This window comes from Coccidioides posadasii, chromosome 2 (genome assembly GCF_018416015.2).
Source record: "Coccidioides posadasii str. Silveira chromosome 2, complete sequence".
NCBI lineage: Eukaryota > Fungi > Ascomycota > Eurotiomycetes > Onygenales > Onygenaceae > Coccidioides > Coccidioides posadasii.
Window position 1 is genome coordinate 6,192,632 of NC_089408.1, and position 25,168 is coordinate 6,217,799.

Sequence of the window (25,168 nt, forward strand, 5' to 3'; positions counted from 1 at the left end):
TGTGTGGCACTCCACATCCTCTGGAGGCCCGGGATGGCGTTGGTTGCCATGGGAAACAAAACACCCACTCACATACCACCCAATTCTAGGTCCAGACAACTACAAGGTTCACCAACATTATGGAAGATAGCGAGGAAAAAGTTTGGCTTGAGGAGTTAAATTAGGGCATCTCGCATATTCTACCCGTGTGTATGTATATACAGGAAGGAATGATCCCAAAACGCGGCACCGAACGCGCCCTACGATGCCACAATGCCCAAGGCCCAAAAGATTCGAATGTCAACACAAGGAATTGGATGCTAAGGGAAGTATTATGCAAGAAAGGCCAGGTATATGCATAAAGATATGAGCTGGGAGAAACTATGTGTTCAGAAAAGGAACCCAAAAATTTTTCAGGAATATCCTCTTGAAATGCTGGGTCAGGACCCATTCGCTGATCCTTTCAGCTTGTCGATGCAACTGCCCAGCAGGATCGCAGCTTCGTTCAGCAGCTCCCACCGCGTATTCAAGAAGGTCTCGCGGAGTACCATCAAGAGACCCATGCATCGATTACGGCCCCGAATTTTCTCCAGTTCGACGGGACTCTGTACACCCCCAACCTCGTCGAGAAAGGTGTGCATGTCCTCTCGCTGTTCCTCAGAAGTGGCCAGCTCCGGAACTGGAGGGGTAATAGGGCCTTCTAGCGCATATCCGTAGCACCACACCACCAGAGCAGCAAAGTAAAGGACCCATGGCCGGTTCAGGAGAAAGTCGTTGCGCGCAGAATATTCCGTAGAGTTGACATAGGCTGAGTAGCTGCAGCGTGGTGACGAGTTTCTATTCGGAATAAGCACCTGGCGTATGAATTTAAGGGCATAAAACGTCGCATCCCGGGCGGGCGCCTTTGTTGCCCAGCGGTCGGTCATCTTCTCGCGTGCTGAGCTATAGTCCCGGGGCGTGATAGACCGCCCGAGAAGACGACTGGCGCCTGCAAATATTTGACAGTCGACAATATCAACATGAGACGCCATGTGGGCCAAATGATGAAGCACGGTGCGCGATTCAAAGAAAACATCTCCATCAAAAGCATATGAATTCCGATGAAGCGTATTGTTGGCCGGAGTGGATGTGACCAATGCTTCGTCAAAGTCTCGCCTCCAGTTATCGAAGGCACGGATGAGTGCTGATCGCCATTTGTCTCTCCCTCCTAACGTATGAGAAACGCCCAGAGAGGTGACTTGGAGGTCGCGTTGGTTCATGTGCCAGCTGACGCTTAGCAACCCGGCCATTATGATTGTGCGTCCGAATGAATTCGTTCGCACATTTTGCCCGTTGAGGGTCTTCTTCAAGGCATCCAGAAATAAGGTCGGCTTGACTCCATTTGACGTCAAGCTGGATTGCACTCTCGCAACCTCGGCAGCGTTTGTCGCCGACCACAGGGCTTCATCACAAGGAAGTGGCAGCCGTAACTCGTGTGCAACCATTTTGGCGGAGTGGCCAAACATTGTGGCGTGTATGGTGTCGAGGACGAATGCAGCGAATGCCACCCTGCGGGTGGCTTCAGCCTTTATCCAGCGGACCCAGGACTCTTCCCCCGGTGTAGTTTCCGCAGTGGAATTTGCCCCAGACCCAGATCCGGGTCTATTCGGCCCATCATCTCGGGGGCTAGGGGGAGAATCAAGTGCTGATCTGCCAATAAGAGAGCTTCCACGTCGCATCAAGGTCAACGTTGTATCGTGGTGGATATGTGCACGCTCATGCAAGGCTCGCGTGGAGAACATCTTCTCATATGTTTCAAGGAGCAGGAGGGTCTGGAAAACCCATAGCTTAGCCGGCGGGCGGAAATCAGGGTCCCTAAATATCTCCCAGCGCAGATGCCAAGCGACAAAGTTTGAAAAGTCGGCTGCAGCTTCTATTGCTGCTTGTCCATGTTCTTTCTCCAATGTGGATGCGCCGAGAGCCATGACAGCTAGGAGAAGTAAATTAGGCGTCTTGCTAGGGCTGAAAGTCGGTCTGTGAAGGATTGGCAGTTGATCGTGACAGTGGTACCAGTACGAGCTCACGTAAATCTGCATCATTCGAAGACCGAGAACATGATTCTCTCCATCCATATTTCCTTCCACTAAAGACTCCTTCCGCTTCTTCAAAGCTACTTGATCGGTTTCATTAAAGTGGTTTTGAATCAGATCCAGAATTTCGTTTCTTTTGTCCTCAGAAATGATCGACTGTGGCGGGCCCGTGTCAAGTATGCTGGTCACACTCATTGGGTGTTGCTGCTGTGGCTGCTGCTGCTGCTGCTGCTGTTGCTGCTGAATGACATTGGTGTAATAACCGGCAAATGCCGGATCTGCTGGGAAATAATGGTTTTGAAGCTGCGTAACGAACGGATCGGAGGGATTTGACAACATTCCAGGAACAGATGAATAACCTACTGAAGACGAATTGGGCTCATTAAACAACCATGCCGTAAAATCGTCTGTCATGGCAAAAGGAGACCGGTTCAACGTTTCACCACCAAAGACTGGGAGTGCATACTGGGTGATTGAGTCCAGGTCTGATATTGTGGCGCCAGAAACCGGGCCAATGGTGCCCAAGCCGTTGGATATGGCATTTGCTATGGTGGTAGTTGTGGGCCCTCCAAGATGTGTATTTGAATAATCATGAGGAGACATGGGAGAAACTTGAATACTCCGCTGCGGAAGATAGCCATTCGGCGAAGAGCTCCCGTTTATTGTGTTTGAGGGCGATAGGTAGGCATTATGGTGAGAGGTAGGTCCCGGGAGAGATAGATGACGGTGCCGGATGCTGGAGGAGGTGGTGGACACCCCTGATGCTACGTCTGGGGCGCTGAACGATACACCCTGGTAGGTGGAGGTAGTACCGTAGGAGTTATGTGGATGACGATGTGATTGTTCATAGATTGCGACGGGTTGTTGTTTCGCCGGAGGAACTGCGTACACACCACTGGGATCCGGATGCTTTCTCCGGGAAGTCGAGGGAGCTGGATAGTTTGGTTCTAGAGGCGCCGAAGTTGTAGAAGACGGCGTGGAATAGGTTTGGGTGCTGGCGAAGGTGGTATTCGCCGTACTTGCTGGGGACTGCGAAAAATGGAGATTGGACCTCTTCGGAGAGGTCACGCTGTCTGTGGACACCGGCGTGGCGACAGCCTGGTCGGAGACGATAGTATCGCTAGCAACCGTGGGAGTCGCCGCCACGCCCTTTGCGGAGTGAGCTGCGAAACTATCGCGTTTCTGGAGCTGCGAACCATGGGTGTTATGACGCTCCTGGTGTCGAATGCACAAGTCTTGGCGAACGAATGCGCGAGTGCAGTTGGGGAACTTGCACCGGTATATTTGCTTGGGATTATCTAGAGGTATCCAAAGACCCAGTCAGTATATTGCTTCGTGATGCAGGGCGGCGGGAGGGTGCCGTCGCAGCGGAAGGGGGGTTGGAATCGCGGGCTGATCAAGCGTACGGTTTAGCTGATGGCGATACAAGTGCTCTGCTCTTGAGTAGCTCTTCCCGCATCCCTCGTGCTTGCATTCAAATTTCTTTTCGGAATCGCGTTTCCTGCTCCTCTTGCGTTGCTTGGGGGACTCCGGCATGGTGCTCGAGGGCTGGGATTCACCGGCTTGCCCATACGATGATGTCGGCGGCTGGGAGTCCTGGCCCCAGCCGCGTCGCATTCCTGCAGCGGTTGCAGAGCTGATATCCGCCATTGACTCGCGGACGGGGTCACGGTGAGGACACCTTGCGCGAAGAGTCGAGGCTGAGAGCAAGGATGTCACATATTCAGAACCCTGCGCCAAACTCGACGGGAAACTTTGATTAGATTCGGCCGCACATCAGACAAACGATTGCATGGAGACGTCGCTGCAAAGGAGGGGTAGCCGTTGGGAGACGTAACAGCAAGCCGGCGAGCAACGGGGGTGGTTGGGTATCACAGCACAATCAAATGATAACTGTCTCCGCCAGAAACGACGGTCATCCGACTGCTCTACGGGGGCAATGGGCGACGAAAGCAGCGATGAGGGATGACCATGATGAAGGGTGGTCGACCGTAGGGATATACTGCTCGCCCTCCGTCTACTGCAACAGGATACGACTTCGGGCTCTGTTGTCTGGGGGTGAACAAGCTCACGAATTTAACTCGTTGGCTCTCCCGTCGACCAGCGATTTCAGGGTCTAGGCAAGGCTGCTTCGCTGGTGAACGAGTTTTAAGTTAATCCATCTCATCACTTAAACTACATGTCATCGCAGGAAAAAACAAAAAAAAAAGAAAAGAAAAAAAACCACTACAGACATACTCCGTTCACCCTTCCTCGAAAAAACAGCGATCCAACGTTCTGGCTGCATGGGGGTTATCGAATAAACTCTGCTCAGCACAGGAGTATAGGGTCCAGTCTAGGCTTCCAGATCCCATGTACCCGTCCGCCATCCGTATTTAATGATATTTCGCGGCAGCAAGGGTCATGGAATATATGAATTATTGCCAAATTGCATTTGGCTCCCGCTCACACTCAGATTTCGGTGTGCAGCATGCCCTGATAGTCCCGAAATAGCACCGTCCAGCGCTGTGAGATTGCGCGGGAGGCTAGGATTCGCCTGAAGAACTTACAGGCCCAGCAGCGAATGTGCCCCTGCGGCCCTGTCCCGCAGAATACGACGTTAGACTTTCTTTTTTCCGAAGAGGAGTGGCTACGGGAGAGACGCTGCTTTTTTAAAGCCCTGATCGTCGGCGAATCCATCGAAGGAAACAAGCACAATGACGAGCGCAACCGATTCAAGTGCTCATGCTACAGTTCCCTGATGTCGTTTCGATAAGGTTCTCATGCCGCTTTCAGACCCACGGGCGAGGTACTTCAGGGAACCTGTCACAGTCTGCTATGAACCTCGATTAGTAACTGGGATCGTCTGTTTCACTTACGTAGTAGGATCCGAATCAAATTGTCCGAGATTACTCGAATCATAGCCTAGAAGCCGAAGGGCATGTGTGACCAGTCGTCTGCAACAATCATACGATGAATTAAATCCCCCCAAGGCTCCTCTGGTGGAACCTTGCTGCTAGAACTTAGTACCTGGCACGCAGGCTCAAAACTGCACTGATCGCGTGTGCGTGCGTTGCCTTATTATCTGGTCGCAACCTGTTCTTTGCTACGAGGCGTCAAAGTCTATTTTCTATGCCAAAATGCGTTTAAGCATTGGTGGATGCGCCCGCCACCTTCGATCTCATCCCGAGTTCTCCCAAGTACGAGTTCAGATGGTACTCTGAGGTGACCCGTTTTTCCCGGTGGAGATCAATGATCTGGATGCAAGTTTCATGTGGTTTAGGAGAGAATTAGCCTATTGGATAAAATCTTGCCAATAATATTGTTTTCTTTTCATATCTAGATTATTTTGGCGGCTAGATAATATCAAGAACGGGCACAGCGGTTAAGCCCTGAGAAAGGCTGATAGCCGCAGGGCCAAAAAATTGTTTCAGAAGTTCATGTCTTCTATCTCAACCAGGAAAGCGACTCTAGGCCATTGTGATGTCACGCCTTTCTATAGGCTCAGGATGTCTGCCGCCTGTAATCCCATTTGCCTCGCCATGACTGCCTGATGATACCCTTCAAGTGACTTTCCAAAATTCGATACTCCTGTTTGATACGCCTTAATATTGGGGCGCGTTTTATTTGTTGCGTTGTACAGAGTGCTCGTTCTCTCTTCCCTCCATACACTCTTCATGTGTCTCCCTCGCAAAGCACTTGGGATCGTCTCGGGAACGCCGCCTATCAGGCTGTTACGGCGCATTGGTTCGTTGAGTCTTAAGAAAAATGGATTTTTACATACAAATATCACCTGGGTCGCTACAAAATGATTTCACCCCCTAATCCTTCACGTTGTGCATCGGTATGTCATACTTTCTAGTCAATTCCGCCGATATACAACTATACGTTGACGTCAGACTCCGTTCAACAACTAGCAATGAAGGTCGTCTACGGTAAAAAATGGATTGGCGATCAGTTCGATGGCCATGGCTTCGAGTTTCCAGATGGCAGTACTTGGGAAATCAAGGAAAAGATATCAGAAGAGGCGCTCCTTTTCCCAGATCGCCATAAAGAAGACCTTCGTAGTGGTGGGCCGTCAGAGGCGCAAGCTGTATATCACTGCCGTCAGACAAAGGGAAGGACGCGGGAAAAGACGCTATTATGAAAATTCGCATGCAGTAAGTGATGTGTTCCTGGGTTCTTATGCTTTGATACACCAGCTAACGGTGGGTTGCAGGATCCCCCCGGATCCCGATATTGCTGATCCGAATTCCGAAAAGAGAGAAAGCATTGCGCGGAACGAGGCTGGACTATGGTCTCGACGAGAGCTCAGTAGCCTGGAGTATTTGACCGACCGAGGCTGCTCCGTTACCCCTAAACTACTCGCATGGGCCGGTTGCTCTGCAAATGGAGCACCAATGGGTCCCCAACGGCTTTATCCTTATCATCGTCATGGAGAAGGTCACCGGAGAATCTTTGGAAACCTTCCGGGGTCGTCCATCCAAGCAGCAGGGAAAGATTCGCGGTGCTTTCCGCCACTCGTTGAAGTGAGTGTCAAGCACCACCCCTCTACCGACGCAAAGTCCCGTTATGCTCATTTGTCGATTTAGGGAGCTTTACAGCTTCGGTATCGAACCAAGGCATACCCGGCTTCAGAATCTCATTTATGATCCAAAGAAGAATCGATGGTGTGTCCTTCACTCTTTTCTCCCCCGTTCCATTTCTGATAAGACCTATAACTAACAGCTAGATTAACACGCACAGCTATATAATTGATTATGAGGACGTGAATTTTCTCCAGCTCGCCAATCCACTTCGCAGGGCACGGGAAGAGTTCTGCAAATGGAGTTTAACAGGCAGGGATCGACAAAAATAAGTAAGAGAAAGAAAAAAAAAAAAAATCATAACGCCTTGCCCAAAAGGTGGTGCGTTCGTCCACGAAGAATGATTTTACACAGGCTGGAGTTTTGGTCGCTATCCCTTTTTGGTGTGAGACTTCGAAATACCGTGGAAATGCAGTCGACAGAAGGCGAAGCCCACAGGATGACCTAGATGTGATTATGATTTTTTGTATTGCTATTGTTAGGAAATGGATTTTGTGGAATTCAACCAGTAAATCGGAACCTCGCTGCTTCGAGTCTCCCAAGTCCTTCTCTGGGCGCTACATTTCGTCGCCGATATGAATTTGTAAAATCTAGAGATCGAGTTAGATAAAACCATGGAGTCAATATAGCAATGATTATTTCCGAGACTCTCAGTGCCATACCTTGAAGCAATGTTCGAATCTTCCTATGATCGCCGGTTTGTACGCGTTCTGAGAGATTCTTCATCAACCGTTCACTTTCACCGGGTTTCAAGGTGCCTGAAGGAAGTAACTGAATAGTGCCGCCAACCCAAGTTGCGGTCTCTTGTGGTAATAATTCAAATAATGCCATCAAAACTCCCGACGCATCAGGGAAACAATCTCCAGGGAACGTGAACATCATCCCCGTCATAACGCGTTGGACAAGAAGAGACCCCTGCGAGCTTATTAGTTGCTTAACTGCTGCTCTAACCTCTGGAGGGTTAGTAAATGGTTCGCCTTCTGGGCTCGTAAATTCGGATATTGATGGCTGCTCAAATCCAAAACTCAGGACGTCGCGACAGTAATGTAGGGTTGCTGTAAGAGGGTCGACTTGTTGCAGGGTAAGCGCACTTAGTGCAGCGGAGAAGATGGGAACGGCAAGCTGTGATGTCAACGTATTTTTTGGGAAGTATCGCACCGCATCGGTTAAGAGACGGAAAAAGTCCTCGATCACTGCAAAATTAGTTGTTAGCCACACTCCGTAATTAACAAGGTGTGGATTGCACTTACTATCGGGCAGGTGGTTTGGCGGTAAATCGTTGAGAATACGGAGGAATTGGATGACCTGTTGCTCGAAGAAATGGTATACTGCATCGCTCGTCGCCTGATCCACGTATTCAGCACCGGAAGAAAACTCCCGAACAACAGCATCGGTTGCCCATAAGAAACATCCTTCCCTGGATGCTTGGAACCCAGCCGATATACTTTGCGCTAAGTTGGGGAGTAATGGAATCATCGCATTGCGATAGGAAATAATCATGTATCTCCAGCATCGACAAACTCTTTCGAGTATGGGCGTGGACTTCGTAAAGTTCAAGACAATCGTACTGAGAACTGGAAGAATCTCCTCACAATACCGCACACCTGGATTTTGAGTACCAGGATCGACATACGGTGATACGATTTGAATAAATATGGTAATGAGTTGAAGATGGTCTGTTGTTAAATATGGGTGTTAGTTTGAGAGGAGCAAGGTAGGTGCTCAGCAACAGGGTTTCTTACCAGCGACTGCTCTTTGGCCATCTTCGTCTTTCGCATTGTTGGCTAAGTTCATAATTCTTCTCATAATAGGATCGCAGAACAGCTTCAGAGTCTCATATATCTTTTCGATTGGCTGAACCGCTACAACGGCGGCAACGCCTTCAGTGACCTCCTCCTGACTCGAGGGCTTTAAATTGTCGATCACTGACTCGTAAAACGTATGCAGCTGTGGGATATGTCCTCCCAATAACTTCTGGCAATCAGTTCCAAGGAATCTGAAGGCCAGTGCGGCAGCTTGCACAACTTCTTGAGACTTATGCTGAAATCCGGAAATAACGTAATTGAGCTGAGCCTCAAGAGTTTCCGGATGCTGCGCTGTCCATTCGGTGTATCTCCCAAGCGCCATAATAGCTTGGAAACGGACCTTTTCCTGATCAGGTATTCGGACAATAAGCGGAATAATCTGCGGAAGGACCGAACTCTCCTCGGGATCGACCATTCGTCCCATCGCCCTCATACTGAACAATGGCGCTTCCAGTTCTTGCCAGTGTGGTACGTGGTTGTGACTTGCCTGAGGCCCATATTTCGCTACCCATCCTTGAATTAGGTCATACGATTTGTTCAGGCATTCGGAAACCCCAATAACGGCGCAGCAATCTTTGAGCACATCGCCCATCGCGTGGCGGAACTCTCGAAACTTCTCCTCCTGTTCCCGGTCTCCTTCAAACAAATCTTCTTCGTCGCCGTCTGTAGCCGGAAACTCTAGGTGCTTGATCATGATGTCCACCAATTTGGAAAACACATCCGAAAGAACTATTCTTGCGTTGGCATATCTATCCAACGTCACATACTGTTTAAGCTCGAACCAAAAGACGAAGGTGATAGAAATAGCATCACGCTCTTTATCAACAACACAACATTCCAGAACCGCTTCAACCAGGTTGCGAAATTCGTTTGGTAGACGGGCAATTAGGACTACCCAGGCTTCTGCAGCTTCAGCAAACAATCTGGTGACACCACGGAGCATTTCAGGATCCTCCGTTTCCGCTGCTTCACGGATCTTCGGCCTTAATGCGATTAACCGTGGATAGACGGTCTGTATAACGGGCATAGAATCGTCAACTTCAAGGGTGTCCCTATAAATGGCGCACATACATTCTACTGCCGCATCGAAGGATCTCTCATCCGAAAGCGCTTTTACGATGACGTCCATTAAAGGAGAGTTAGCAATTCGCGACGCAGGAATTTCGCGCATCCAGGAAGTAATGCATTCCAATAACTGCGGGTTACTTGCAGCAGTAGCTAGATAACATCCGTTCTGTCAGCACTGGGACTGGACAGGTGACCGTATAAGGCAAAACTTACGCGAAGACTGTGAGTATTGAGTAAGGAGCGCCAGAACTTGGTCCGCGTTATCTTCCAACAGCTCCTTCGTTCTAGTGGCTAGTTCCTCTTCCTAGGTGTCATCATGATGTATTAGAGTCTAATTTCTGGTCGCAAAACAGGTGTCGTTGCTGAAGCTGGGGCAGCGCAAATGCGAGAGATAGATTGACATGGATAGTGACGCGGCCGAACATACACTCAGGTTGATTTTGCGTCCTTCTGTAACTTCCTCGGGGAGGATTTTTAGGAATTCTAGGATGCAGTTGCTTGCTTCGTTGCCCAAAGCTGACCCAACCACTGGAAGGACGTCTTTCCAGGTGATCATTTGGATTGCCAGGCTCGCCAAGCAAACACATAGCTGCGTTTGGATGGGTCGGGGACCCAATCTATAATTTGCCAGAAGCGAAAGGATGGAGGTTCTTAGAGCCGGCAATGATGATTCGGGCAACTGATCGAGGTCATATGTGATCTGTCGACTTGTTTAGCAAGGGGCCTCTGTATTGTTCCATCAAATGCGCCCACCTTCCCCTTCAAAGTAGTGGCCGCAAACAGCTTCGCCTCGGGAGCCGAGTCTGGAGCCTGGAGGATCGCATGCGTTGTTGTCCAAGCTTCCACCTAGACGTCGAGGTCTGTCAGGTCCAGTCCGAGGAGGGGCAGTCACATCATATCTCACAGATTTCTGAAAGCGCTCAAGGAATTCATGAGCATGAGTCTTTTCCTGTCGTGAAGCATTCCCTTGCATTGTAGCAAGAGCTGCAAGGACAGGTGCAAACTCCTGCACTGGTGCGGTGCTCTTCGTTGCCATGGTGGTAATTGAACCTGATGTGATGGGGGAGTAAAGGGCCGGGAGGATTCAAGGGAGCGGGGTGATCACCGACGCTGAGCAAATCAGCAGTGTATCAGAAGTGCTCATGAATGAGGGGTGTTTAGGAGAGCAAGCAAATAATGCGAGAGGTATGCAGAGTATTCGAGGTTTAAAGGCTCTCTGTCGATTGTAAATGAACTTGTTGGTCCATCACTCGATGAGCCAAAGTCCAAAGCAGCTGCGCCAAAAAAAGTTCTTGATCCAACAAACACACCAAAGACGCCCGCTAGCTTCACCATCACCTCACCAAGTTCACCTTTTCCCAACCTTCACGTATAAATATTCCGGCCTGAGGTTTTACCCACACCTATTCCGCGGATTCCAACTCGGTTTTGGTGGATTGATACCTCATTTTCCATTCCTTTCCAGAGATCAATCATGGCCGGCCGAGGTCAGCGCGGGCCAGCGAAAACGCTTCTTCAACCGATCCACTTCATCTTCAAGCTCCTACAACAAAGATCTACAGTGTCGATATGGCTTTATGAACAGCTTGCTGTCCGGATAGAGGGGAAGATACGCGTTAGTCGTCCTGCGCCGGTCATTTACTTAAGCTAATACCCCTGAGGTCTAGGGTTTCGACGAATTTATGAACTTGGTCATTGATGACGCTGTGGAGGTTAGAGTGCCAACAAAGGATCAAGAAGAGCAAAGGAGGCAGTTGGGTATGCTACCTCTGTTACGTATTTTATCCTATCGCGAATGTCGCCCTGACAGTATTACAGGCCAGATTCTACTCAAAGGCGACAATGTTTCTCTGATACAAGCGCTGCAATAAAACTGTGTGGTTAAGGGATACGATTTGTACATTTGGCGTTTGTATCGGCTATTTATTTCTCGGCGAAAGAAAATGCGAAGGAGAAGGTGAAAGAATGATTTGCGTCTATTCCCGCTTCAGTACCCGTCCGTCACCCGCGATTAGCACGTCTACTGGGTAATCTTGTTCACCGGCTGGAACCCGTTCTGGAGGAGGAAGAATTTGCTCTTGCAGAGCCAGAGCAGCTATAGCTTGAATGAGCCGACGATATATGTAAAGAACCGGGAAGAGATACTTACTGAGATACGGTTTTCGACTTGTGCTTGTGGTGTCGTCTCGACATCGCATGAAGAAATGGTCATAATAGCCCTTGCCATGGCCGAGTCTTCCGAAGCTTTCATCAAATGCTAATCCTGGCACGACAATCAAATCTAATCCAGCCTTACTTGTCTCTGTGGAAGGATGAGACAGCCCTCGAAGTCCATATCCCCCAAAGCAATTTTCTCTTGTAGCAAGTGAGCCTGCATCCAGCGAAGGGATACCCCATTTATCTGGCTGCAGAGACTCGTAATCCTCAATTGAACGGAGTGCCAGCATCTCCATCACAGACTTCCTTCCTTGCGTAGACACAGGATCTAGTTGGTAGATATAGGGCACATACACCTGTTTACCTTGGCTAAATGCATCCCGGACGATGTCCGCCGTTTGAACTTCCCCAGAGGGCATCGCAAGATACACGCTTAATCGCTTAGCAGCCTGGTATTCTGGCAAAGATAAAAGCGCGTTCGTTATGGTAGAAGCTGGCTATGGGATCAGCATCCTATTGATTGTATGTTTTTATCAGCATGGCGCCGGCTGACATTGCTTATTGACTGAGTCCCCCGAGAGGCCAGACAGGACAGTTTTAATCCTGCTTCGCAGTTCTTTCTTCGCGGCCTGCAAGCTTGCCATGGCGGTAGAGACAATTGAACGACGCGCCAAAACCCACTACTTTCATTAACTACTCAGCAGTGATATACATATGAGCAGAAACCGGAGACCTGAGATTTATTTCACTTACATGCTCCGTACTCTATGCACCGCAACCTGGCCAGAGCGAAATTTCCTCTAATCGTGTCAAGGGTTTGGTGTTGATGGAGCAACCGTGTACCGGCATCAGCCGATCGATTTGACTCTACTCCGTACAGCCAAGGCCGAAAACTTGCTAACATCGTTATTTAACGATTTCTAGGATGGGCGCTGGGCCATGTTTTGTTGTATTACTTTTACAGTCCTTGTTTGGGAGAGGCTCCAATACTACAGAGTCCTTTCGATCCAAAGGAGGTAGCACAAGTCAAAATGCAGAATTGGCCCTGAAAACCTCCTTTAAGACATCCTCCTTCAGTGCTCGCTGTCACCTTTACCCTTGTGGTTGGGTTCTCCGTGGCGCGCTAGTTGATGACCATACTCCGAACATGCTAGTTAGTTAGTTAATGCTCCGTAAGGCCTAGGCTCCCTAGTTGGTTAGCGGTGCGGAAGATGATAATCAATGCTGCAGCAAGGTGCAATGGATCTACTTTTACTCCGTACTCCGTACTCTACTCTGTATAACAAGAAAAACATCAGACTGTTAGACAGGGTGTCCTAGAGGCTAAATAATAAGAGAAGTTCCAAAAATAATAACTGCTTTGACCAACTCACCAACTCCTGATCGCCCAGTGTTGTGATGGCGCACAACCTTTTCAATGAACGCGTCACAATGAGACACCGTTTCGTCATTCCGGAATCAACTTCTCAGAGTCCTGACTCCTGAAACCTTTTCACACCACAGGTGCACCAAGCAACTGGGCAGCGAAAATGGTTCTCATTGTTGCTCTTCTGGTCCTTTTTTGCTTTTTAACGGCTGTTCCTGCAGCTCTTGACCCAAAACTCACTGGAACCTGGGCGACAAAGTCGAGGAAGGTTGTCACCGGCCCTGTAAGTCTACACACCCTCAAGACTTCGTGACGGTCTCTGCCTCTCTGTTGGAGCTAATCGATGGTTCCAGGCGTTTTACGATCCTGCGGAAGATAGATTCCAGGAACCAGAAAACACAGGCATCTCTTACTCTTTCACCGAAGATGGATACTTCGAAGAAGCGTATTTCCGCGCCATTCCTAACCGTGAGCTCACCAGTCCTTCTAGAGGGGCAAGATCTGAGAGACTCTGACAAGCTATGAAATTCTAGCAACCAAGCCCTCATGTGCCTCAGCGATGATGCAATTTCAGCATGGAAAGTACAGCGTGGAATCCAACGGCTCACTCGTTTTGACTCCATTCGCGGTCGACGGTCGTCAGCTAATTTCGAGTCCGTGCAAGAGCGAGGGCTCGATGTATTTCCGATTCAATCAGACAGAGGTTTTCAAGGTAGGCGCAACTTGTTCTACAACGAGCTTTCGAAGCGTTTGCTCTAATTGTTATCCTACAGCGATACGAGGTGCTAACTGACCCCTTCCACAACGTCAAACGCCTCAATCTTTACCAGTTTGACGGAACACCTATGAACCCGATGTTTCTGGTTTTCGATCCGCCGCAAATGCTTCCAACCGAAACCCTGAACCCAACAGCTCAAGCTGGTGCTACCGGTAGAAGTAAGGCTAAGCGGGGCCTGCCATATGGAGGCGGGATGGCCAGTTCACGCAATAAGCGTCCTTCTACGCAAGTGGGCGGACTCACAGATCCCGATAAATGGTGGTGGGCTGGTGTTATTATGACCCTCGTTGGAGGCGTCGCGTTTCTTTACTCAGAAAGCCCATGGAAAGATTGGTAAACGACATCATCCTGGATTTCTCGATAATTGGGCCTGCATCTTGGTATAGATGGGCGTTTAGGGAAGCGGAAGGAGTTATGGCATGATATCCGGAAGGAAATTTGGCTTGGGTGGACTGTCTGATGTCCTGCGGTGTTTTGCGAAGCCAATCTTGCTGGAATATATCCTTCTATTTTTCGATTGTTTGGTGCTTCGAGACAATTAAGGAATCGAATATCTGCTCCTTGTGTTTACCTTTATCATATTGTGTTGCCCTGTGGCAAAATAAGGGACGTGATTTCGTACCTCGTCTGGGAGGCTTATTCGAACGGAGTCGACGGTTTTTAGGAGATGTGTCTTCGTTAAATTTACAGTGTTCATATAGTACATAACAGACGCCTGAGCGCGATCTGTCAATTGTGCTATTCACGGGCTCCATGTCGATTGGTGTTGCTCCGTGCTCCATGGCTTCGATACTTCATGCAACCCGCAAAATCATTCACCGGCCCGGAATCTCCAACAATAAATCGCGCTAATTCGGGCCAGTTTATTTATGCAGTTGAAATCGATTTGGCGGCGATTTTGGATACCACTCCTTTTTCAGCTGGCTTTCCGTTCAACGGTCCACCTGGCGCAAAAGCGGCCTTCATAATAGCCCCGATATCGACCTTCTTTCCCTCACTCCGGAGATTCTCTATCGTTTGAGTGACTGCAGATTCTATCTCTTCTTTGGTCGTAGTCTGTACTTGTCCGGCGTATTCGTTAAGTACACTGATTTCTGTGTCGTTTCTCTCTTTCAAGTCGTGCCGGCCAGCGTTCACATACTCCTGGCTGGAGGATTCAAGAGAAGACGAGCGCTTGCGGATCAATGCGAGGAGTTGGAGGTCAGTCTGGATCGGCGAGGATGTTTTGGCAGCATTGTTGATCTCTGAGATCACGGCACGCAGCACATCAAGCCTGAAGACAGCTCGGATTGCAGGATTAGCTCATGATAGATTCCTCAATTGATCCATGCATATGGTTATGTATAGAGTGTGCTTAAACAACCTAACAGTATCTCTAGCCTTCATAGCAGTTTTCAAATCTGCTCTCAGCTTTGCGAGTAGAGGTGGTGAAGTAGGCGCAGTGGAATTGTATCTGCAAGTAGCTCGGAGCAGGGTTCGAGCCTGGAATCTAAGCAGTCTGAACATGGCTGATATAAGTGAGTGTACAGAGTAGTTAAGATCCCTTCAATTAAAAAGACAGTACTCTGTAATAGGGCGGGATTTGTTTCCTGTGGTGTTTTGTGAACCGAGAGCTCTTGCAGTCAAACTGTGTTGATGGGAAACCATTCTGGGGTCTGTGCGCAAAATTGTTTCCGTTTGAATGCTTCAACTTCTCACAGCTACCAACCAGTGAAACCGTGTGTCCCTGCCACAAAACCAACACCATTTGTGTTAAAATTAAGCCTGCAAGCTTTTAAGCTTCCATTTTATTTCTCTCTTCTCTTGTTTCGCCAATTTTAAACCTGGAGCTGCTTTCACGGGACTGAATTGCGGGGGGCACCCAGCTGGGAACTCCCAACCATGAGCTTTCCACCTCTCACACCAGCTAAACCAGTGCCAGGCACATATTTTCAGACGCCAGCGCCATCGCTTGCCAATGGAGGCCTATATCAGAATAGAATGCTATCCTCCGCGGCTGCTCGCCCTTCCTCCGCGGGAAGTACTTTGGCCCAAACAATCGGCACCAAAGCAGTTTCGAGTACTAAAAGCAAGGCCGAGACTATGAGTCCACGAGAACGGGGAGCCCGTACGATAGACGACGCCTTAGCGCAGGATTCGCGGTATCCTGATTTAGATAGCTATCTTTCCCGTGAGTTATTCTCAAAGCCGTTGCTCGGGTCTATCTCGAGACTCTGACTTTTTTACAGAGGGATTCAGTTCACATTATGATATACCCACCTCATCATCATGGGCGCCCTTTCAGAAAATAAAAATGTACAATATTCCCGACCAGATATTCGATCAATATAATCGAGCACAAGTATCGACGAGCATGGGGCTTTTTGCGGAGCTGAATCACGCATGGGTGACGATCGACAACGCGCTTTATCTATGGAACTACACGCATCAAAACCCCCAGTTAATTGGCTTCGAGGACCAACCGAATAGCATTAACACCGTAAAGCTTGCGCGCCCACGAAAAGGAGTATTCCTATCGTCGATAACATATGTCATCGTCATTGCGACCACGGCCGATGTCATACTCCTTGGTTTGGGGTGCGAAGGGGCCGGACAAACAAACATTGTCACGCTTTACCAAACTGGAATGTCGACGTCAATACGTGGACTCGATATTAACGTGATTGCATCCTCAGACTCGACAGGCAGGATCTTTTTCGCCGGTTCTACAGACAACGATGTCTACGAGCTCAAGTATCAGCAAGAGGAGCGCTGGTTTCAAGGGAGGTGTACAAAGGTGAACCATACGACGAAGAGCTTTGCAGCTTTCGCTCCTCAGTTCACTTTGACGCATAAGCCTCAGAATTTCGTGGAGCAGATGCTAGTTGATGATAGCAGGAATCTCCTATATACACTCTCGTCGAACTCCTCAATTCGAGTATTCCATCTAAAGCAAGATGGAACTCTCAGTCTGGCAATTACGAAAAACGCCGTTGATATCTACTCGAATATTGGCCACATAATCGGCAGCAACGAGACGCTCAACCCTCGAGTCAAGATCGTGTCGATTAGCCCTATTCCTGTCGAGGAAGCCTCAAGGTACCATCTTATGGCGACAACAGCAACAGGATACAGGATCTATCTTAGTGCTACCGGCTCCTATAGTTGGTCCGCAACGCCTAGTCCGACCAACGCACCTACCAGCATGCAAGCACAACATGTGAAAACCCCCCTTCCCGATACACCCATGCTTCAGCCTATGCAGGGCGCTTCTCCGATATCAGGACCCCAATACCAGGCGACAGCAAGCGCTCGACTCCCAATACAGTCACTGAATCCCACCCGGTCGGCCGAGCGCTATCCTCCGGGATACTTCTTCTGCTTCACTGCGAGAGATCCCCTCAATCGGGTAGATACGCTCTTTATATCAACGCCAGATTCTGGTCGACTCGCCCGCCCACAGGAGACATCCATTCCACTTAAACCAGGTGAAACTGGACTCTGGCTAACCTTGGGCAGTCGGGCTGAGGATATTGGGCTATGTACACCTGGACTCGGCGCTCAAGGGACTCCTGGCTTTGGAAACGAGCTTGCGGTTCAGTTTGATCAGCCGGCCGCCGAGATTGCGATCCTAACGAATACCGGAGTCCATGTTATCCGCCGACGAAGACTCGTTGATATTTTTGCATCACTTATCCGCAGCTCAGGCGGCGAAGAGGGACTTGAAAACCAAGTAAAAACGCTTATTAGACTTTACGGCCGAAGCGAGGTGCTTGCAACGGCGCTGGCAGTTGCATGTGGTCAAGGTGTTGAGCTTTCACAAGACTCTCGCTTGTCGAAGATAAACGATCCCGACGTGCTAGAATTCGCACGGAAAGTTTTCATTGAGTTTGGTGGGAAACCTTCTTTGGATGAGAATGCGGTGACTGACGGGTCTGCTCTCGCAATCGATGCGGTTATACCATCACCTCGGCATGTAGGCATTGCTCTTTACACCTCGAGACTTCTGAGGTCAATCTGGAAGACTGTCATTGTGAAACAAGAGCGTACGCCGGCCGGTGGAACTTCCATTGTCCCATCCGTGAGCACACCAAAGTTGCATTCAATTCAGCGGGATCTTTCGGCGCTGCAGGAGTTCTTCCGTGTCAATAAGTCTTTCATTGAGGGCCTAAGCGGCCCCGAAGCGCTGTCACGAGCGGCTACAAAGCAAGAAGAAATTTCTTTGCAAGCAGAGCACCGTGCTCTTCACTCACTTGTTCAGTTAATCTCACACACCATTGAAGGAATATCGTTTATTCTCGTTCTTTTCGACGAACGCGTCGAAGATACCGTAGCGCTGCTGCCCGAAGTATCCAAATCGAGGTTCTTGACTCTGACATTCGAACAACTCTTTAGCAGCTCTCAAGGCCATGATGTTGCAAAGGAACTGGTCAAAGCAATTGTGAACCGCAACATTGCGAAAGGCTCAAACGTGGAAACAGTTGCAGAGGCCCTTCGGCGACGATGCGGCTCGTTCTGCAGTGCGGAAGATGTTCTAATTTTCAAGGCTCAGGAGCAGCTGAAGCGAGCGGCAGAAGCTGGTGTTAACTCTGAGTTTGGTAGAAATCTGCTGAACGAAAGTTTAAATCTGTTCATGCAGGTCTCTGAGACCTTACCAATGGATTATCTTCAATCTGCGGTTGATCAATATATTCAAAATCAATTTTATGCTGGTATGGCTCTCTAGCCGCTATGGCTACGCGGGGTGCTAATTATACTAGGTGCAATCCAACTATGTTTAAGCGTCGCGGCCGATTCAGATCGAGCGAATCGTGCACAGTCATGGCTTATGGACGGTCGACCTGCTCAGGTACCGAACTCATCCAACTCGCTTTGACGTCAAAGACAATGCCTAATAACCTCTGCAGGACCCCCGCCAAGCCAGTTATGAAACGAGGAAGCAATGTTATGAACTAATCTACAATGTTATTATGGCAGTTGATGACCTTGCGAGCAAAGAACCCGAAATTGTCGATGGACAATATACTGCCGTCAACAGAAGGAAAAATGAGGCTTATGATGTTATCACGAGCTCACAAGACGAGGTCTTCCTCACGAGTCTTTATGATTGGTATCTTGAACGCGGTTGGAGCGAAAGGCTGCTGCAGATACAGACTCCGTTTGTCGCTATCTATCTCAAGAGAAAGTCAACTGAAGACATCTTCCACGCGGACTTGCTGTGGAGATACTACGGACAATCTAGTCGGTTTTACGACGCTGCTGCTGTCCAACTGCAACTCGCTCAGAGCCCATTCGCCCTTCCCTTGAGCCGACGGATTGAGTATCTTGGTCAAGCAAGTGCCAATGCCTCAACTTTTACACACGACGTCTCCCGTGCTTCTCGACAGAGATTACAGCAAGAAATTTCGGGCCTTCTGGACGTGGCGAACGTTCAGGACGATTTACTTCAGCGTCTCAAAGATGATACAAGAATAGCTGCTGAAAGAAAGGACGAGGTTCTTAAGGAAGTTGGGGGTGAAATCATGGAGCTCAGCACTGTAAGATTTCTTGTGATAGTCCGATGTTGACGTCACTAATGTGATTCCGCAGCTATTCAACATCTACGCTGACCCTGGTGGTTATTATGACATCTGTCTACAAATAATGTACCTTGCCAATTACAGAAACACTTCCGATATCAAAGCGGCGTGGGAGAACTTGATTAAGGATGTTCATGATGAAGCATCAGAGAAGGGCACGCCTCTCCCATACGAAGCGGTCATTGAGAAAGTCCGCTCCCTTGCCCATCGTTTGAGGATGTCAGAAATCACGTTCCCCGTCCCAATTCTATTGCCAATGCTTGAGAGATATGTTCTCGAACGCCAACTTGGCGTAGGACCCCAAACATGGGTAATTGATCTATTCCTCGATCTCCAGGTTGCGCATGAAACGCTCTATACAATATTGGAGTCGATGTTCTACAATGATGAGGTGCCATTCCAGGGCCGCAACCGTATGTATATTGGCAATGATCTTGTTTACCTTATCTCGCGATGGTATCAAGAAACAGTTAGAATTGGTGGCGGTGTTTTTGGTAGTGACGTGCTCGCAAGTCGTGTCTCCGAGTTGTTACTGTTGGTGCAGCAAAGCGGAGGAGACAGGGAGATTGCAGAAGTTTGCAGGGACTTGCGAATGAGGATTGAACAATCATTACGATAAGGCCCCCGTGCGTTGGCGGTTTATTTAATGAGGGTTTCCTTGTACCTTTATACGATTCTTTTTCTTTCGTTCCTCCCTGTTTACGCAACTATCTAGCCCTGAGTGCCCTTTTCTATGTTCGTTCCTGCTAGACATATTCCTTTTTTTTTTTTCTCCCTAACGAACCTCCAGCCTTCTCATTTACTATTTCTCCTTTCAATTTTATGCCATCTTTATGCGGTTGGGAATGTTGTTTACAATGGCGCTGAACTGTCTGGCTCTAGGACGAGGTCAAATGGCTCTGTTTACGTACAGGATAAGACTGAAACTTCGAATGCCGCACATTCGAGACGTTTATGATGCGTCTGGATAAAACAGGGTCTACATAAGGTTAAGGACTAACTGTAAGATTCTAGACTGTTAGATTCCTATAAATGATTGCCTCATTAACAAGGCGAGCTCATTGATCATTATATGGTAAAGTCGCTAATCTTTCAATGAGCCGTTTGTCGACAGCCACACTATGTTCCCCGGGTAGAGGGAGCTCCAGACGGCGGTGGATAACATACGGATCACCCCACATGTTATATTTATCTAGATTGATTATTGGTTACCGTTGTTTTCCCACTTCTGAAGGGCCCTGGTTTCTAGATCATATTGGATGTCATAACAATGGTTCCAGGCCGCGTTTTGGGACTCGCAGAACCTATCGGCCAGCGTAAGACGCGGAAGGCCTACGCCAAAGGCGCTAATCAACCCGAGGCAATAGGCAATACTCGGATAAGTGTGAGTTTTCAGGGCATAACCCAAGCAAAAGCAGTGCTACCCCAAGGTATTCCGGAGTCAACCCACAGCCAAATATCTGATCATCCTAACGCTGGGAATGTGGTTATTGTATCCCACTAGCTGCTCTAATTAGAGAAGAAATCTTCCCCCTCGGTTTGATTGGTGACCTTGATACTCCGTAGAACGGCCAGATATATCTAGGCTGGAAACAATCGTTCCTGGACTTGGCCAATTGGTCAAAGAGCTCGTAGGCCGCCCAATGGCGCGTGGATCTCTTGCTATTCTCACAGGCATTCTGAATATTTTCCGAGACATGGGGAGGAGAAGATAAATCCGTACTCATCGTAATTTGTGCTCCGTGCTCTTTCTAGAATCCGGAGTAGAAAGCCGTTTCAAGCATCCGGGACATTGGAGATAACAAAGTCAAGCCCTCCAACGTTGAGGCTTGATTAGTCTGTTAACTCGTTAACTAGTTAGTTAGCCGCTTGGCAGCGCTTGGCAACGTGCGGAAGAAACGGGATTGATCGTCAGTCTCGGAAAGAAACTATGAATGTTGACATCTTGAAACACTCGCCTGTACGGAGTACAGAGGATCCTTCTCTTCGACTTCAGAGATGTCCCTCAGATCAGACGCAGGCCAATCAAAATTGGCGAAGACCCAGCGTCAAAATGCAGCCGATGTACTGTACATTGCATTTTTCGCAATCCACCTTGTTGTGATGTTCGGTAGGTCCATGATAGCTTTGATTTCCTGAAGCATAATCAGGTTGACATGTGTCATTTTGGCTATCCTGAAGGGAACGGGTGGAAGGGTTTCTGGGACGGAATGAGTCAACTGACAGCGTTTATATAGCTGTCGATCTTGTTCCGTTGTATCCAGACTCCATCAGACCGGCGGCCCTCGATACGTTGCGAGACTTCTATATCGACAAGTATCATGACAAGTTTTTCTCTGAGCCACCCCAGTGGTTTCGGGCGTATATCTTGATGGAAGCGTTCTATCATGTTCCCGCGAGTATATTGATCATCCGTGGATTTCTAAAAGGTATGTCATGGCCCAATTTTTCGCACGACAGTCGCTCGACTGTAAGTTGTGAAGGGGGCGGAAGCTAATCGTCGAGCTTTGTGTTGGTATACATGTAGAGGACGCCTTTGTCTCAGTTCACCTGCTCGTCTGGGCCGTGCAGGCGTCGCTCACCACCCTCACATGCCTGGTGGACGTGTGGGATTGGACAGACCGCACCTTTGAGGAGAAGTCCTCCCTCACCTTGCTCTACGGGCCGTATCTCGCATTCTGTAAGTCAGATTTGGTTTGTTGCATGATCCGCTGCCCCTAGTTTGACCCCATGTCTCCGGGCACTACGCACGGTCTTTGCTAGGAGCATGGATCCGAAGAAGCTTCATTCCCTTGTTCCGCTGGGCCGATGGATTGCCACTGTTTTCTTCAATCACATGCGAACCGTGTATATTCCGTAGACGGAGTTCTTTTCAATGCAATTGAATAGAAGACTGACTAGTTGCATTAGCTGTTTTGGCTGGACTCGACATGTTTTGCCGTCTCCGGAGGACATTTGGGAAGTCCAAGCGAGATTGAGAGTGAGTGAAGTCGGAAGAACACAAAGGCTGTATATTTGGAAGATAGATCACGCCTCTAGATAGTATCTAATAATATAGTCACCCTCGCCTCATTTTGTATCGAGTGTTCGAGCGCCGGATTGTAGTTCCTCGAGTCCAGCTAAATATTAAACTCACACGTCACCACAAGCAACTGAGTCACAAGCTCCACAAACACCCGGGGGCTGGTTCACAGCGTCCTCGCTCGACAACTGCAAAATTAAAAAATGGCTGCTGAAATTCCCTTTTCTTCAATGTTTTAATGATTTATGAAATAGACACATTCTTTACGCAGATCCTAGCCCGTCACAGGAGATGTGATAATTGAGCAGAAATGAGTCGAAGCACAGTCCTGGGCTGGTGTACCCAGTCTTGCCGTCTTCTTCAAAAGGTATTTTCGGCTCCCGTCGGACTGAGAACTCGCATGCTGATTTTGCTTTTTTTTTTCTATTTTCCTTTGAACAGCATGATCATTCTTTTAGTTTTCCTACATTCAATGGCTCGCCGCCACTGAAAAAAAGACGTTTCTGCGACTCTGCTGCTCCGGCAGCCCCACGGCCCTCCATCCACCGACCTAATGACTATATTCCACACTCGAAGTCTGGCGGGGAGGCTCCCCAAGATCTAGGTCATAAAGCGAGAGAGAAGGAGGCTGAGAAGGTTGTTTGCACCTGTGCACCACTAGCAGGGTTGATGTATAGCTCTGACAATCATGCGAAATAGGAATTTTACCTGACCCTCCTTTGTTCTGCATCTACGAAAAGAGAAGCGAAATCGTATCTTTCACGATTCAAAGCTCAGAAGACCACAGCTAATGATGGTTGCCAACACATTCCCCCCCGGCGAGGTGATCTTATATCAGATCTGGAGTCGATGAAGGATAAACCTGGAGTTAACCTGGGGAGCATGTTTTCAGAAACAAGGACTGTGGCTGAGACCCCTGCGCCCAAACAGGAGTGGTCATCGGCTCAAAGTACAGAACTATTTCGAGAAAAGATTCACGTCGCTTTAGTCAAGCTTCGAAAGCCGCAATTGCTGGACGATCAGACGCTTCATGGGGTTGCCAAGACGTTGGTACAGCTGAGCAGACTTGGAATGAGCTGCTGCATTGTCATCGATGTTGGAACTGACAAGGATGAAACCCATAGGCGGATAATCGCGAGGGAGCAGGCGGATCGTTTGTCCGCTGTCATTGATGCGAATCATGGCCCAGACTCGCGTCAACTAGATTCAATCATTACGGTCCCATCGGCGACGGACATGAAACTCTCTGTCTTGTCACGCGGCCCACTGCTCTCCCCGCTACAACAAGGACATGTTGTCGTAGTTGCCCCAGTTGGATATACCAATGATACACAACGAGCGGTGCTTCTCCCGGCGAATGAAGTAGTTTTTGCCTTGTCCAAGGAATTGGCAGGTTTAGAATTGCGCTCTGGCCCGGATGAGGATGCTACAACAACAGCAAACAAAGTTAACGACATGCAAAAGCAGGTGTCACTAGACAGGATTATCATTTTAGACCCTGCCGGTGGCATTCCCTCGTTACAACGGCGCTCGCATGTCTTTATTAATCTAGAGCAAGAATTTGAGGACATTGCGAGAGAGCTGAGCTTGGGATCTCAAACTGGATTTCTTAGCATAAATGACAGCGACACTGCTGGCCATAAAATGCCGGTTTCATCTCTTGGGAAGAGCAATCCTATTTCGATATTCGTTGAGGAAGAGCTTGTATCTCTTCCGACAACACTTGGAGAATCCCAAGAAATGCCTAACAACGGAAAGAGATTCGCGGAACACCTGGAGAATTTGAATCTTTTACAGCGCACACTCTCGTATCTACCTCCGTCTTCATCTGGTATCATCGTGACACCTCATGAGGTAGCTCTGTCCGCTAAAGGACCTCTAAATACCTCAGCAGTATCCGCAGTTAGGACCCGACGACAACGGAATCCCCTGATCCACAATTTGCTAACAGATAAACCGTTTCGGTCGGCTTCTTTGCCCCTTGGCAGACTGGGGGTGAAGAGTGACCGCATGTCGGCAGGAGAATCTCCGGCCACTCATTCAACCTTTGTCAAACGAGGGATGCCTTTGACTATGCTCCCAGATCCTCGGGTCGAAGTATGGGCTGCAAAGAAGCGTGGAGAGCCAGCATTGACGTTGGATGACCCTCGAATTGACCTCCCGCGGTTGATCCATCTGATTGAAGATTCCTTTGGCCGTAAACTGGATGTCCGCCATTACCTTGACCGGATCAACCCACGTCTTGCTGGGTTAATCATCGCTGGCGAATATGAAGGTGGTGCGGTTTTAACCTGGGAGACGCCTCCCGGTTTGTCTGACGACGGGTCGGAAGAATTTAGAGCTCGAATGGTCCCATATCTGGACAAGTTCGCCGTTCTTAAGCGAAGTCAGGGGGCCGGCGGGGTAGCAGATATTGTTTTCAATGCCATGGTTCGAACATGCTTCCCTCAGGGAGTATGCTGGCGGAGTCGCGCGAATAACCCTGTCAATAAGTGGTATTTCGAGCGCTCAAGAGGGACATGGAAGCTTCCTGGTACGAACTGGACAATGTTTTGGACAACCGCAGGTGTTCCAGAGAATCAATCGCGTTTCTGGGATTATGAGGGAGTGTGTCGAGCCATTGAACCTAGCTGGGCCGATAAAACTCAACAAGCTGATTAATTAGAGTAGTGACCTGTATATAATTCATGTGGCTATAATTCATAATTACTACATTGTCATTGTCGGTTCCATATTATTTCCATTGCAAGCTCAGTAGCACTGCCAGCTGGATCATTGTCCGTCTCACCGTCGTGGTTCCG

General features: G+C 48.8%; 11 protein-coding genes across 11 annotated transcripts; 7 read left to right on the top strand and 4 right to left on the bottom strand.

The window, feature by feature from the left end:
* Positions 1-145: 145 nt before the first annotated feature.
* Positions 146-4,059, bottom strand: D8B26_004460 (uncharacterized protein). Its single transcript, XM_003064986.2, has 2 exons — positions 3,455-4,059; positions 146-3,346 (listed from the first exon to the last, which is right to left on the bottom strand). The coding sequence occupies exons 1-2, from the start codon at positions 3,696-3,698 to the stop codon at positions 420-422; spliced, it is 3,171 nt and encodes a 1,056-aa protein (XP_003065032.2). The 5' UTR covers positions 3,699-4,059; the 3' UTR covers positions 146-419.
* A 1,887-nt stretch (positions 4,060-5,946) lies between these two features.
* On the top strand, positions 5,947-6,174 carry D8B26_004461 (uncharacterized protein; the record flags this gene model as incomplete). Its single annotated transcript, XM_066124492.1, has 1 exon — positions 5,947-6,174. The coding sequence occupies one exon, from the start codon at positions 5,947-5,949 to the stop codon at positions 6,172-6,174; it is 228 nt and encodes a 75-aa protein (XP_065980573.1).
* Positions 6,175-6,416: 242 nt separating this feature from the next.
* Positions 6,417-6,885, top strand: D8B26_004462 (uncharacterized protein; the record flags this gene model as incomplete). Its single annotated transcript, XM_066124493.1, has 3 exons — positions 6,417-6,556; positions 6,620-6,697; positions 6,774-6,885. 3 exons carry the CDS (start codon positions 6,417-6,419, stop codon positions 6,883-6,885), a joined length of 330 nt encoding a protein of 109 aa, XP_065980574.1.
* Positions 6,655-10,522, bottom strand: MTR10 (Nuclear import receptor; the record flags this gene model as incomplete). Its single annotated transcript, XM_003064987.2, has 8 exons — positions 6,655-7,203; positions 7,276-7,806; positions 7,864-8,289; positions 8,356-9,636; positions 9,700-9,790; positions 9,914-10,186; positions 10,240-10,332; positions 10,391-10,522. The coding sequence occupies 8 exons, from the start codon at positions 10,520-10,522 to the stop codon at positions 7,115-7,117; spliced, it is 2,916 nt and encodes a 971-aa protein (XP_003065033.1). The 3' UTR covers positions 6,655-7,114.
* A 342-nt stretch (positions 10,523-10,864) lies between these two features.
* On the top strand, positions 10,865-11,357 carry SME1 (mRNA splicing protein sme1; the record flags this gene model as incomplete). The annotated part of the gene is made up of 3 exons (XM_003064988.2): positions 10,865-11,101; positions 11,154-11,244; positions 11,305-11,357. Exons 1-3 carry the CDS (start codon positions 10,961-10,963, stop codon positions 11,355-11,357), a joined length of 285 nt encoding a protein of 94 aa, XP_003065034.1. The 5' UTR covers positions 10,865-10,960.
* A 105-nt stretch (positions 11,358-11,462) lies between these two features.
* On the bottom strand, positions 11,463-12,457 carry D8B26_004465 (uncharacterized protein; the record flags this gene model as incomplete). The annotated part of the gene is made up of 4 exons (XM_066124494.1): positions 12,397-12,457; positions 12,197-12,326; positions 11,636-12,136; positions 11,463-11,581 (listed from the first exon to the last, which is right to left on the bottom strand). Exons 2-4 carry the CDS (start codon positions 12,285-12,287, stop codon positions 11,463-11,465), a joined length of 711 nt encoding a protein of 236 aa, XP_065980575.1. The 5' UTR covers positions 12,288-12,326; positions 12,397-12,457.
* A 697-nt stretch (positions 12,458-13,154) lies between these two features.
* Positions 13,155-14,355, top strand: ROT1 (Reversal of tor2 lethality). The gene is made up of 4 exons (XM_003064990.2): positions 13,155-13,292; positions 13,363-13,477; positions 13,543-13,721; positions 13,783-14,355. The coding sequence occupies exons 1-4, from the start codon at positions 13,173-13,175 to the stop codon at positions 14,122-14,124; spliced, it is 756 nt and encodes a 251-aa protein (XP_003065036.1). The 5' UTR covers positions 13,155-13,172; the 3' UTR covers positions 14,125-14,355.
* Positions 14,356-14,492: 137 nt separating this feature from the next.
* D8B26_004467 (uncharacterized protein) lies at positions 14,493-15,401 on the bottom strand. Its single transcript, XM_003064991.2, has 2 exons — positions 15,151-15,401; positions 14,493-15,060 (listed from the first exon to the last, which is right to left on the bottom strand). The coding sequence occupies exons 1-2, from the start codon at positions 15,291-15,293 to the stop codon at positions 14,655-14,657; spliced, it is 549 nt and encodes a 182-aa protein (XP_003065037.2). The 5' UTR covers positions 15,294-15,401; the 3' UTR covers positions 14,493-14,654.
* Positions 15,402-15,668: 267 nt separating this feature from the next.
* Positions 15,669-20,323, top strand: D8B26_004468 (uncharacterized protein; the record flags this gene model as incomplete). The annotated part of the gene is made up of 5 exons (XM_003064992.2): positions 15,669-15,957; positions 16,016-18,478; positions 18,527-18,615; positions 18,674-19,303; positions 19,356-20,323. The coding sequence occupies 5 exons, from the start codon at positions 15,669-15,671 to the stop codon at positions 19,962-19,964; spliced, it is 4,080 nt and encodes a 1,359-aa protein (XP_003065038.2). The 3' UTR covers positions 19,965-20,323.
* Positions 20,324-21,243: 920 nt separating this feature from the next.
* On the top strand, positions 21,244-22,414 carry D8B26_004469 (uncharacterized protein). Its single transcript, XM_066124495.1, has 4 exons — positions 21,244-21,455; positions 21,583-21,774; positions 21,873-22,025; positions 22,256-22,414. Exons 1-4 carry the CDS (start codon positions 21,344-21,346, stop codon positions 22,321-22,323), a joined length of 525 nt encoding a protein of 174 aa, XP_065980576.1. The 5' UTR covers positions 21,244-21,343; the 3' UTR covers positions 22,324-22,414.
* Positions 22,415-22,520: 106 nt separating this feature from the next.
* Positions 22,521-25,062, top strand: ARG2 (Amino-acid acetyltransferase, mitochondrial). The gene is made up of 3 exons (XM_003064993.2): positions 22,521-22,734; positions 22,809-23,003; positions 23,067-25,062. Exons 1-3 carry the CDS (start codon positions 22,678-22,680, stop codon positions 25,026-25,028), a joined length of 2,214 nt encoding a protein of 737 aa, XP_003065039.1. The 5' UTR covers positions 22,521-22,677; the 3' UTR covers positions 25,029-25,062.
* Positions 25,063-25,168: the final 106 nt, after the last annotated feature.